We start from the raw sequence: 13017 nt of genomic DNA, 5'->3' as shown, positions 1-13017 counted from the left end.
GCGCCAGAAGAGGTCATGAGAGCTCTTGATGGTGACAAGACGTCTTCACTTGTAGGAGCTCTTAGCTGAACGTTCGACATGTTCCACTCGACAAGAGTCGAACCGAGGACAACCGCGTGGAGTCTTGAACAGAGAGGCTCATAATCCGTGTTCTCGACCTGTGGACTAGTCCGATAACAACTCGTGCATCTCCAATATCAGGATTTGCCCGCGGGCTTCGCGCAGGGGCCACGGGCCCGCCAAGCAAAGCCCGTGTCACATGCTACGGAATCGCTCGTCTCTCGTCGCCCCTGCCCTCTCAAGATCCAGACTTCAATTTATGGAATTCGCTATTATTCCCTGAAGACTTTCTTCACCATGGCTTTGCAAACCGTCGACCACGTCGCTATCGGCCTTGATGCGCCTAACGTCGACCCTCTGCAAGGGACAAAGTACGACTTCAGGAGAGATCTTGTGGGCTATGGACGAGATTCCATTCATCCCCGCTGGCCGAACGATGCCAAGATTGCAGTTTCTTTTGTCATCAACTATGAGGAAGGCGCCGAAAGGTCGCTATTGAACGGCGACGGCATGACCGAGAGTGTCCTATGGGAACAATCTCATGTCGCAGAGCGTGTTGGATCAAGGGATCCTAAAATCGAAAGCGACTATGACTATGGCGCTCGTGTGGGCGTCTGGCGTCTCCTCAACATGTTCGAGGAGAACAATATTCGAACCACCATCAATGCCGTCGGTCAAGCTTTGGAGAAAAACCTCCCACTCGCTCGCGGGCTGGTGGAAGGTGGCCATGAGATCGCCAGTCATGGTTATCGTTGGGTTCCCTATCACAACATGAGCCCAGAAGAAGAGAAACGATATATGTTGCGGCAAATGCGATCTTTGAAAGCGACAACTGGGACATATCCTTCGGGATGGTTTATCGGGCGCTGCTCGTCTCACTCGAAAGCCTTGATACACGAAGTTCATGAAGAGCTCGGCGCACCCTTACTCTATGAAGCGGATTGCTTTTCAGACGACCTTCCTTACTGGGCGGATGTGCCTGCTGAAAAGAATGCGGTCCATCCCAAGGGCATGTTGATGCTCCCTTACAGCTACGACAACAATGATCTCAAATATCAGATCGCCCCAGGCACGTGGGGTTCTTCAGGCGCTTTCCTGGAATACCTGAAAAGTTCCTTTGACGTCCTCTATGCTGAAGGATTGAAAGGGCGACCTAAGATGATGACGATCGGCTTGCATTGCAGAATTAGCGGCAAGCCTGGTAGATTTGCCGCGGTTCAGTCCTTTGTCCAATATATCCAACAGCAGCCTAATGTTTGGATCACAACCCGAAAAGACATCGCCCTGCATTGGCACACGACCTTCCCCTACGTTAGAAGCAATGCACCTCTCGATGATAGCAATGTGGATGGTCTCAAGACAGATTTTCAGAAAGCCGAAAATCTTGTTTATGCTCGAATCTGACGGGGCAAATTAAATCCCATTATTTCTTGTCAAGAGCATTCCGTACCATAAGAGCACATGGTTCAAACTGGCCGACGACGACAATCTCTCGACCAGCTTCCTTGCCCAGCTCTTCTTGACATGCCTCTATGATAAGAGGTTCCATTCCAGATAGAATCACACCACCCATACAAATAGCTGCAATGTCACGCTTGCCGAGCAGCTTATTCACCCCTGCTTTCATCTTCGCTTTTGCTGTTTCTTGCGACTCTTTGGCAAGGTCATTTATGCCTATTCCTGTTGCGACAACTCCACCAAAACATGAATTCGCCCGAGATTTGCCGAGTAGGCGTATAACACCTTTTTCAAAATGCTTCACATATGCTTCCCCTGTTGTCAGGATGGCAAAGCGTTTGTTGGGCGAGAGGACACGTAAAGCGGCGTATATGCTTGCTTCGAAAATGCCCACGACCGGTTTAGTGCCAACTTGGGCTTTCAATAGCGTGACAAGTGGGTGGTCTGCATAGCACGCCAACAAGAAGGCGTCATAGCTTCCAACTATATCGAAAAGGAGAGAATAGCATTTCTCTGCATTTTCGTCGATGTCATGGCTTTGCAGAACCGGAGGCCCGCCAGGGCACGTCCAATATGTGCCCTCAAGCTAAACTGTTCAGTGTCCGTCCACAGTATCTGACAGCAAAGAGCGTACCTCTGGGCCCAAGTGGTGGTCGATGCCCGATTTGATCAATTGAGTGATCTCGGTCGAACCATTTGGATTTATGATTAGAAGTCTTGGTGGCATCTTGCTGCTTGCCTGGACACAAATGGAGAGTCCTGGGGAAAAAATAATCTCCACGATTCGTGCCCGGCTCCCGGCAATATGTCCTCTTGAATATGGTTGGTCAATTCACCGAATCTCGTTATCGCGCGGAGCCCGCGGGCCCTGAATGATAAGCCCGCTCGCAGGTCAACCCGGCCAAGTCTAGGTCTGGCTAGGGGCGATAGCCTTGCGTGAGGTGTTGGCATGGCTTGCGATTCTGCTGTGTATACCACATCTATTTATGAGGCGTTCGATTCCCACGTGGTGGACCTCTTATCCCATGCGGACCAATGCCTGCCTATATTATTGAAACCTGCCGAGAGGACATAGCAGCACGCACGGGTTGATTTCAGCAGTTTCACCATCAAAGGCGTACTCTCGAGTATTATCCTGGTCCCGATGGCCACGCTTCGCCAGTTCCACGACAAGCACCTCGTGCTGCATCCTCACGCCGGATCCTTCACCTCAGACCCAGACTCGGCGCGATGGAGTAACAAAGATCTCGACCCAGTGGCTGAGGAGAAGAAAACATGGGAATGGTGGCAGTAAGTCCGAATATTCCTGCTGCCTGTCCGTACTTCTAGGAGACTGCAGAGCTAAATCCTTCTCCTCAGTGTCGGAGGCTTCTGGATTGCTGAAGGCTTCAATCCCGCACAAATGCAAGTTCCTTCCAGTGCTGTGGCTCTGGGCTTGAACCCCGGCCTGGCAATGGTGGCTTGCTTGATTGGAAATCTTCTCGTGACTGGGCCGGTCTGCATCGTGGGCTGGCTTGGAAGCAAGGTAAAGTATTCCCTGCACCTCGAATGGCTTTGCTAATCTCCTCATAGTACTCAATCCCATTCCCAGTCATTGCTCGAGCGTAGGTTTAAACCGTTCCTTAAACCCGGCGGATGCTGAGATCAATCTAGGTCGTATGGGATGGTTGGCGCGTACTGGGCAATGGTAAAATACCTGGATATTTTGACGAATTCGTGGCTGATGCTGGCAGATCATCCGTGGCATATTCTGTGTCATTCTATATGGTGTTCAAGCAACACTCGGCGGGAACGCTGTTCGATGCATGCTTGAAGCCATCTGGCCGTCCTTTGCCCACTGGCACTTGGACAGCCTTCCTAAGAGTGCAGACATCACGGCCCCCGACTTACTCTGCTTCTCTCTCTTCTGGATCGCCTCTTTCCCGTTGCTTTTCGTGCCCATGTCGTCACTCCGCTGGCTATTCGCCGTCAAAATTGCGATCATGCCATTCTTCTACGTCGCCTTGTTCACGTGGGCGTTGACGGCGGGCCACGGCGTTGGGCCTTTGTTTTCGATTCCCAACAAAATCACAAGCGGATGGTCCATCGGCTACGTCTTTTGTTCAACCATCCTGGCCACCATCGGAGGCAACGCGAGTGGGTATACCCGCCTCAAGAGAGATTCTTGCTGACGCCGATGCCAGCTTTTGCGGTCAACATGGCGGATATCACTCGCTATGCTAAGAATCCTCGGAGCTCAGCCATTGCGCAGGCATTTGCTTTGCCGATATGCATCACGATGAGTAAGTTGAGCCCTATACCGCACAAAGATAAAACTAACGTCTGCTAGTCGAGTTGCTCGGAGGTGGGTAACACATCAAAACGCTCGGATCATAACTTGAAGGACTAACACCTCTTCAAGCGCTCATGGCTGCCACGGCTCAAGTCGTCTACGGCCAGGTTCTCTGGAATCCCTTGACAATTATTCTCCTGTGGAACAATAGAACTGCGAAATTCTTTGCCGGCCTGCTCTTCGCATTCGCGACCATCGCAACAAGTGAGTGGTCCAACGTCCGATTAGAGGTTTTTATCCTGACACGGAGACTCTTTTAGATATAACCGGAAACAGTATTCCCTTTGCTCACGATATCGCCGGCATCTTCCCGAGATACATGAATGTTCGGTAAGTATCCGACCTCTCAGAAGGGCTAGTTCAGGATCTCGGCAAAACTGACGAGCCACAGACGGGGCCAAGTTCTGTGTGCTATTCTCGGATTTGCAATGAATCCCTGGGTCATTCAAGCCCGGGCTTCTCGCTTCTTCAATTTCGTTGGAGGATATTCGATCTTCCTCGGACCGTTGGTTGGAGGTAGGCCAACGCTACTTGCTCTTACTCCCCTCCTACCCTCTTCAGATCGCTGACTCGTCTCCCAGTAATCTTGTGCGACTACCTTGTCATCCGCAAAGCGAAGCCATACAATGTATACCAGCTGTACCGACCGGGAGGTCTGTACTGGTACTGGAAGGGCTGCAACTTCCGCGCTCTGACGGCGTGGCTGGTGGGTGTCGTCCCACTGCTACCCGGTCTGATCTACAATATCAACTCCAACATCAAAATGGACAAAGGCATCTTGGAGTTCTACACGCTCGGCTGGCTGGATGGCCTGGTGATTGCATCGTAAGTGGAATTTTTACCTTCTCCGAACAAATAGATCTGGGCCGGGGACAAGTCTCTAACTAACGTGAATGGCGTCGTCTCTAGGCTCACATACTACCTGCTCTGTCTGGCCTTTCCGTTCGCGAAGGAGATCGAAGACGGGACTGTCGTCGTGATCGGGACAAAAGACGTCGAGTCTCTTCCCGAGGAGTTACGTCGTCCGCTGGATGAGAAGTAGTATGCTCAATGAGCTCTGCCCCTGCGGGATCCGAGAGATCTCGATTATTGGGAGTGGGCCGCGTCACGATATCAGCGTACCTTTAGCCCTTCGCCCTCAGAGAATTTTCTGTAGAACTAGTCAGAACTCGTGTGGGTTTTCTTTTTCAAAATAACTCAACCACTCTCGAATCTTGTTCCTTGTTTGAACAGTTAAGGTAATACTATTTTGATTGCGAGCGCATATGCCTATGCGGAGTCGTATGTTATCTATGCAAGAGGTGGAAAAGGTACGTATGTACATAACGCGTTCCGGTGACTGGGGATACCTCCATTTTCGCACTGCCACTTTTGAGCCATCCAGGTTGGGGACCCACCATTGGACCGGAATCACGACTTAACCATTCCCAACTGTGGCTAAGCGATGGACGCTTCAGGTTGACCTACTCGTGTCGAAGAGGATGGCTCTCCTCGAGTTCTTTCTCTGTTAGGGAAAAGAATACTAGTGTCAGCATTCTGAGTCTCGAAAAAAAGGACGGGAAATGCGTACTCGACAAGGTCCCACGAGCCTTGACCGCCATCTTGGTAGTAGGGGTCTTGAACGCCACGAGCGGCTCCAGGGCCACCCGGAGGTTTGTCTGGTCCGAGCCCAGCGGGGCGTCGTAGTCGACCGAGAAGACGGAGACGGTGGCGAAGCATCCCTCGTCGACGACGGTGGTCTCGCCTGGTAGCGCGCAGTTGCCGTTGATGCAACGGTTCACGCCCGTCGCGAGGTAGTTGCCGTAGTGGAACGTGCCTGTGGTTTCGTTGTACAGCGCCGAGTCGGTGAAGCCGCCTCCCGTGAAGCGGGTTTGGATGAACGGCGGGGCGACGCACGAGTCGTTGGTGAAGGACGTGATCAGGGGCGTATTGACGCTTTGTGGGAGTGGAAGATTAGCTTGTTGCCCTCCCTCTCTCTCTGTCTCTCTCACACACAAACACAGAAAGGGAACTACTTACTTAAGACCATAGCCCACCGGCATCAGTCTCTTACCCGGCTTCGTCCCGTTCACGAGTTGTCCGACAAGATCGGCAGCCAGTTTGCCCTGGATGGTCGCTGGGTCAGGGTGACCGGAGGCCGTCGTCGCGTTAATCCAGGTATAGGCCCTCTGCTCGGTGTTGCCTCCGGAAAAGGCGATACCGGGAATCCCTCGACCGACGGCGGCGTACGTGCCGCCCATGGTGCCACTCAGCGTGTAGAGAAAGCTGCCCACGTTAGTGCCGTAGTTGGGTCCGCCGACGTAGAGGTCGATCGACCGGTTTTGGTAGTACAGCGGCAGGACATGGTCCAGGGCGACAAAGGTGCACGCCGCCGGGGTGCCATTGTAATACCAGATGTCTGGGTTCGACGGGTCACGGCCCAGCGCCGGAGCACCGGCGGGCACGAAGTCGAACTCGGAGGGTCTCGTGAGGTTCCCCTCCGACGAGTAGTCGGACTGACCGCCGTGGCCGCTCTCGTTGTCGACCGGGGCGACGACCAGGACCTCGTGTCCGTCTGCCTTGAGGAAGCGGTAGAACTCACGGAGCTGGGCACTGCCAAACCCGTCGTCGTTGCCCATGAGGATGGAAATGGCCGCCGACCCGCCTGAGAGGGCGGAGAGGACGGCCAGAGAAGAGAGAAGCGAGAGCTTCATCGTGACAAGAATTGCTTTAAAAACTTGGCAAAATCTTGACTTGCTTGTGAAGCTCCACGGCTGTTTTGGAAGAGAAGCTCGAGAGGGGACAGGAAAGGAAGAGAAGTAGCTTTTCTCTCGGCGGCAGGCCACGAGAGCCGCCCAATGGCCATTTTAATACGCACAGTCCCTCCCTCCCTCCGTCTCTCTCTATCTCTCAGGCAGGATCGTCATCCAGCTTCTCGACCTGCAGGTTGATCGGCTCGGCACAAACGGGCAGAAATCTTGATTGCAACGTCTCATCGAGCAATCGAGCACACGACCACATACCGCGAGCGGGTTAGTGCGAAGCTCCCAGGAACCAGTTTTTGAGGGGTTGATTGGCTGACGATAAGGCATCGGCGAGCTCCATGGGATCGAATCAAGCATTACGTTAGTCGACTAATACCTTTCCTTACCTGTTCTGGTAACGCCCGTTAGCCTGTGGCGATCCATCATTCCTTGAGGCGTTGTCTCCAAGGGTGGACCTTCGTCTACTGTAAAGCCGAGAGGGAGCGAGATCGGTGGGTTTCCCTCGTGCTCCCCCTCGAACCCCTGGGCGCTTCTGGTATCGATTGGTGAGCACTGCTCTTTTTGACATCGGACAGACTCCAGAGTCGCCCACGAGTCAGTCATGACTTTAGCCACTAATCACAGGCACTCGATGATGATCCTCAAGACTATAGTCGTTAGTAATGCCCCTCCAAACCTATTATAGAACCCCCTAGCTGTATATGGAGTTAAGCGGGAGAATTGATTATACCTATCTGGGAAGGTAAAAAAAGGTAGCCACTACCGTCTCCGGATAAATGGTATTACAGCCAATGAAAAGTCAATGTTTCTGCTAAGCTCATGGCTAGTCAGGACTCTAAGTCAACGCCGAGGTCCTGACTATAGTCAAAGTTGACTAGGCTTGTCAATGACTTGTGCTAGTTAGTTAGCATCGGTGCAGGGCCAGCTCGGCAGAGATCGCCAGCGACATATGTTCTCACCCACCACGCAGTCACCATGATTCTCTGGCCGCTCTTGAACCGTGACGCTGAGTTCTCCTACCGTCGCCGTATTGAAGAATGAGTTGTTCGTGGCCGCTTGTCGACTCTAACCTGTTCGAGGACGGTACAAAAGATGGGAGCGATGGCACGCAAACTTAAACCATTGTGGCATTCGAGGTATATGGCTCGTTTTCCGTCGAATGCATGGAATCAGGAGTATTTATTTGGCAGATGGCTTCTGGGAAGCTCTCCGGTTTTTTAGGCCCCATTATTGTTATTACGGAACCAGTGGTGGTGAACAAAGACCTCGGCCTCGCTGTCCAAGCACGTAATCTCTTTGGTTGCTGCGGATGAGAGTATATGCCATTTGTCCTCCCAACTCAACAAGGACGATGCGCATCGACTAGTTTGCTCAGTGGCTGAGAGACCGAATTTAGAGAATGGGTCTCGACGGGCTTGTCCAGGTGGTTGTTCCGAGACGGCGGCCATCACCCGCCGTATCGCCGGATGATTGGCAAGATAATGTTCGAAAGGGTGAAAGCTCCATATAGCCATTTAGACGTAGTGATTCTGGGCAGACACGGCTTTCAAGACGCCTTGCAAAGCAAACAGATGATCAAAAGGGGACCAAAAAGGATACAAGATCAAGTTGCTTCCCCAATCTAATAAAGCCGAGTTATCCTGCCGATGCAATGGCAAGAAAAGACTGTAATATAAAACGAGTGACATTCACACTTCTTTCCCACATGACCCCAATCAGACCCAACAATATAAGCCGCTCATTGGAGTTCAGGAACAAGCCTCCGGACTCGAGATTCCTCTTTGATCTTCCAATGGCCACTATAAACTTGGATATGCCATGTAAAAGCGGTTAAGCTAGCGCCGCCGCGGAATCCTGAACACGGCTCTCATACAACGCTAGCGTTAGGTGAGTTGCAGAACACACACCCTGGTGTACTCGTAGGGTCGAAGGTAACCGTGCTGCTCGCGCCCTGCTCGGTAGACGCATCGACAAGCTTCGTGTCGAGATCGCACGTCGGCGAGGGTGGTTCGGTAGTGTCATATGGTGGACCTTGAGCGCTGGTGAAGCTGCAGCTCACTTAAGTGAATCCAGCTTGATTGGCAATAACATCAGCAGAGCTGAGGACGGCCTGGATCACACCGCCACCGAGCGGTTGGCTGCCCTGATTGGCGCTCTGAAGGATAATGGTCAAGTTTTGCGGAGTCGGGTCAGTGTTGGTAGTGAACGTGCCAATGTCGAACGCCTGAATAGCTTGCTGTGCACCGATCATGTTAGCATGGCGCAGAGATGTCTATGGACGGTTGACTTACACGAGTAACGTGGTTGTGTGCCCGGAATCCGTGCTCATAAGGGGCGGCGGAGAGACCAGTGGCAAAAGTCAATACAGCGAGGGTACTGAGGTCGAAAAGCATGATGGATGACAGCTGCTATATGCTTAAACCTTTTCGGGGAGCGGAGGATAAATACCGACTTCTGAGAAGGAGATTGAGTCGTAAGGAAGTGAAGATTTGCAGTTTGATGGGTTATAGGATACTCTCGTTGCCTTTGTGGTCTGCCCTCCTTCATACTCTTCCATCCCCTTGCTTGTAAATGGACCTTTGCAAGGACATTAACTCACCCCTGCAAGTAGCCACGGACCTGTGGGCACGGACCCGTAGGCTTTTTGCCAGGGAGATTTGTCGGGAGCGTTTCTATGTGCTTGCGGAATCCTCGTTGCTTACTTACATGATTGATGATGCGCGTTGGATGAGAATGGGATCCCAGTATGAATGACAAGGTGGGAAATGGATTTGGGCATCAACTTCTTGCTGCAGCCGAGAGAGCAAGCGTCCTCGAGAGTCTCAGCTCTACGCCGAGAACAATCCAGTTGGTTCTCAACTGTTGAGTCCATTTTGTGGTCCATTCTCGGACCATTTGAGGCGACAACCCCCGGTAACTTCACCTAAAGCCGACCATTTACCACAGAAATGGATTTCTCGCTTCCCCGCCGTCTCCATATGCTCGATGGAGCCTCATCCTCTTGTAGAATTTGGACCCAACGCGACTCAGGGGCTTGAACGAAAGCCCAATGTTCTCTTTCGACTCTAACTGGTGACCAAGCATGACGGAATGCCAGCAAATATCACAGATTCAGGCAGTATAACAACAGGCAAATCTGGTTCTGGTAGGACGTGCTGACCTCGCGTGGAGCTGCAGCGGAAGAGGATCTCAACGCATTACCGCGAATAGGCTGTACTTTTGTGACGGATTCCGGAAATGCGGTCATCTCTCGAGGAGAACGGGAGAAGTCTCTCCGATCGATAACTCCTACCAGTGAAGAGACTGGTTTGAGGGGGTCATTTCATTCCTACGATGCTGTGCGGGCATAACTTGCAGGCGTGAGATAAACTATCTCCGCAAGGAATCCATGACCGACATGGATAGACTCAGATGGTCATGACGAGACGGACTGGTCTCGACGAGTCGTTCCCACGCGTTGTAGAGCATTTCCCGCAGAGCCAAAGAGATCGGACTGTAGGAAACTCTTGCTTTAATGTCAATGTGCGATGTATGCACACGGATGCGAATGGTATGAGTTGGAGATGGTTCGGGTAGAATAATATCCGGCTTGGCAGGAGTTGGAAACCCGCTGCCCGCTGGCTGCCAAGCATGATCATGATTGGTGTACTGACAACGGCGCTTTATTGCTGAACCTCGTCCTCCGCCTTGGACAAGGTCATGTTCATGCATTTACATTCAGCGTTTTGCGTTTGTTTGTTCCGACCATCTGTTTTTTAGTATCCTTGAGAGGGATAGAGACTTCTCCCCGTCGTCATTTGTCCGCGGGGTTCGAGCAGCCAGCAGGCAAGAAGTTTTCGGAAATGTTGTCCTCGCCCCATGCTTCCGCGAGCCGCCCATTTTCAGGCATGGGAGCCCCTAGTCCCGAAGAGGACCGTCCAACGGCCGCCATCAGTATTCATTTCTTGGTCTTATCTCGCTAACTGAAGGAGACCAAAGGAGTCGGTGTGCAGAAGGCAAGAGACTGCTCCTCGTCTCCGCCGAGGATGACAGTCGAAGGCGTGAGCGAATCATTCGGTTGCCCTTAAGCCGATATTGACCTCGTTATGCTTGACAGGATGTTATGAGATCATCTGTGCCATCCTTATGTCTTCCGTTTCAGCCAGTATTGTTTCTAATCCTGTCACACGAGAGACGACCTGTGCGTCTGTGTCTGGACAAGCCGGTGTCTAGTCTCTAGTGGGTGAGTGGCCAGAACTTATATCCCTCGCGATATCAACCCTGTCTTATTGTCTGAAGTTGAATGTTGGAATCTCATTCTAATGGATGGTTTGCCGCCGCGACGAGGGCTGCTCGTGAAGCAAGGGACTTCGCTCGTGTGGCGCCAGGTGGGAATGGGCGTGCGAGACCACAGATGAGTTGCGAGAGCGAGTCCAAGTATTCCACCCTTCGAAATCCGCAGGAGTCGCACAGTGTTGTTTCCCTTGTTTTGCCAGCCTCCGATCCCTAACCGTGAAACAGATGGCCAGGACGATCAAGATGACTTGCATCGTCCCTACCAGCACGTAGACGATCCACGCACTCCAGCCCTTCCACCCCACCCGGATCATCATGTTGATTCCGAAGATCCAAGTGTACTAGTTTGTGGTATTATCAAGTGGTCAGCTCCAGGGCGTCACGCAACGAGCGACAGTGGAGAGGGGGAAGACCTACAGGAGCACTGAGGCAGATCGAGACTGGGCTCAGACTTCCCAAATGTCCCAGATGCCATGTCGTCCGCACTTGTGGAATCCACTGGATACATGCAAAGACGGCCACAGCGAGTCCCAGAATGTTTGCCCACGCCTGAGCGTGCCACGGAAAGCGGTGCAAGATGATGGCTGACACCATGAGGACAGCGAAGGCGAAGCTGCAGGCGGCGATGAGGACCTTCCACGCCCGCTTTGCTCGCCGGAAAGTACGGTCGGGTCCAGACAGTGATGGTCTCCGCCCGTGCAGTTCTGCATCGGCTTCTTCCTCCGAGTAGTAGACGTACATGAAAAGGCTAGACACGAGACTTCAGCGAGAGCCCTGCGACGAAGTAAAGAAATGCAGACCACTCACACGACCCAAAAGCACGCGATGCCAAAGATGACCTGGAGCATCCCGAGAAGGCCGCTGACGCAGGCGAAGCGCGTGTTGGTTCTGCAGCAACCGATGTCAACGGCGCTAGAGGGGAGCATCATGATATTGCCCACGGCACACACGCCGGACAGGGAGCCCAGGAGGATGTAATATGTCGACAAGCCCTCTGCGGATCTGCGCGAGATGATGCGACCCCATTGTGGAATGTAGCAGATGAGCAGCCAGGCCATCAGCGAGCTGGGAGGGAGGTCACAGGGTTAGTGTTGGTTGTTCATTCATTTGGTTATGGCGACGAGTTAGAGCCAACATCGAGGAAGCATACCAAGAGACAACGAATTGAGTGATGGAAGGCTTAGCGAGGTGATTGCATTGGTCGGGGTCCAACATCCGAGCTGGTGGGGGATCCATCTCTATACAAACGGAGCTTGGGATACGCTCTGATGTTGAACGGGCCGAGCCAGCACACTATATAGAGTATAGGCAAGCCAAAGATTCACCGCAATAGAAACATGTAAAGTTGAGCAAAGTAACAAGACAGGAACTCCGAGAAATAGAGAGGGAGAAATCCTGATAAGAAATCCCTTGTGCGCCGCATGCTTCAGCTATGACGAAAAAGGGCCGTAGACGCAGCCCGGTTGGCTGGCATCTTTCTTTGCATGTGAATAAAAACGATGCACATATCGTCATGGTCATCGGGATCTCCTGCTTGAAATCATGCTGTGTAGCTTTGACCGTAGCTGTAAGGGAGATGATGCATCGAAGATCCATGCGGGATCCCAAGCTGACGAGCAGCAGCAGCTCGTTAAGTGAGTAAGGCTGGGTTGGCTGGGATAGACGGGGAGTCTGCAGGCTAGTGAGGCTTCATTCGCAAGTCCATCTTGATAGGGCCTCTAGGGATAGATGAAGAATGTCCGTGCAGCAAGCAATTATGGGCCAACCTGCTGCTGCTGGTCGGGTGGGACTATAACACGAAGGCCAGGCGACCCGATTGTGGCACTCACTCACCGCGTGGAAGCCCATGTAGTTGTCAGGTCAATTACTTTCTCACATGTTCGCAGGTGCTCATTCGTTTCCTCTTGGCGATTGGGCAAGAATCCCTTGATCTGGAGGTTGAAGTTCCTCCTTGACGACATAAGCGTTGTGAAGACATTGAGCTGACATGATCCTGGTGGTTTAGAGCCATTGGCGAGGGGAGAAGCCCAGGGCGTATACTACCTGGGAAGTAGTGTTGCAAGAAGGAATAGAGTGAGGGATCCAGGACTCATGCGAACAGAGTTATAATTGATTGATCAGTCAATTAATTACATTAATTATCTCGCC

The 13017-nt window shown here is 52.3% G+C and overlaps 5 protein-coding genes across 5 annotated transcripts; 2 read left to right on the top strand and 3 right to left on the bottom strand.

Moving 5' to 3' along the window:
* Positions 1-357: 357 nt before the first annotated feature.
* AYL99_10989 (hypothetical protein) lies at positions 358-1464 on the top strand (the record flags this gene model as incomplete). The annotated part of the gene is made up of 1 exon (XM_018842495.1): positions 358-1464. The coding sequence occupies one exon, from the start codon at positions 358-360 to the stop codon at positions 1462-1464; it is 1107 nt and encodes a 368-aa protein (XP_018687908.1).
* Positions 1465-2662: 1198 nt separating this feature from the next.
* Positions 2663-4892, top strand: AYL99_10988 (hypothetical protein; the record flags this gene model as incomplete). The annotated part of the gene is made up of 12 exons (XM_018842494.1): positions 2663-2808; positions 2878-3043; positions 3091-3122; positions 3172-3205; positions 3252-3654; positions 3702-3800; positions 3848-3862; positions 3920-4054; positions 4111-4180; positions 4242-4366; positions 4432-4675; positions 4760-4892. 12 exons carry the CDS (start codon positions 2663-2665, stop codon positions 4890-4892), a joined length of 1602 nt encoding a protein of 533 aa, XP_018687907.1.
* A 421-nt stretch (positions 4893-5313) lies between these two features.
* On the bottom strand, positions 5314-6543 carry AYL99_10987 (5'/3'-nucleotidase SurE; the record flags this gene model as incomplete). The annotated part of the gene is made up of 3 exons (XM_018842493.1): positions 5314-5354; positions 5421-5785; positions 5870-6543. The coding sequence occupies 3 exons, from the start codon at positions 6541-6543 to the stop codon at positions 5314-5316; spliced, it is 1080 nt and encodes a 359-aa protein (XP_018687906.1).
* A 2110-nt stretch (positions 6544-8653) lies between these two features.
* Positions 8654-8987, bottom strand: AYL99_10986 (hypothetical protein; the record flags this gene model as incomplete). The annotated part of the gene is made up of 2 exons (XM_018842492.1): positions 8654-8830; positions 8886-8987. The coding sequence occupies 2 exons, from the start codon at positions 8985-8987 to the stop codon at positions 8654-8656; spliced, it is 279 nt and encodes a 92-aa protein (XP_018687905.1).
* Positions 8988-10892: 1905 nt separating this feature from the next.
* AYL99_10985 (hypothetical protein) lies at positions 10893-11927 on the bottom strand (the record flags this gene model as incomplete). The annotated part of the gene is made up of 3 exons (XM_018842491.1): positions 10893-11210; positions 11287-11617; positions 11677-11927. 3 exons carry the CDS (start codon positions 11925-11927, stop codon positions 10893-10895), a joined length of 900 nt encoding a protein of 299 aa, XP_018687904.1.
* Between the last annotated feature and the right edge of the window lie 1090 nt (positions 11928-13017).

This window comes from Fonsecaea erecta (assembly GCF_001651985.1).
Source record: "Fonsecaea erecta strain CBS 125763 chromosome Unknown Scaff13, whole genome shotgun sequence".
NCBI classification, from domain to species: domain Eukaryota; kingdom Fungi; phylum Ascomycota; class Eurotiomycetes; order Chaetothyriales; family Herpotrichiellaceae; genus Fonsecaea; species Fonsecaea erecta.
Note: the sequence above shows the minus strand (reverse complement) of the source record. Positions and strands in the feature narration are given on the sequence as shown.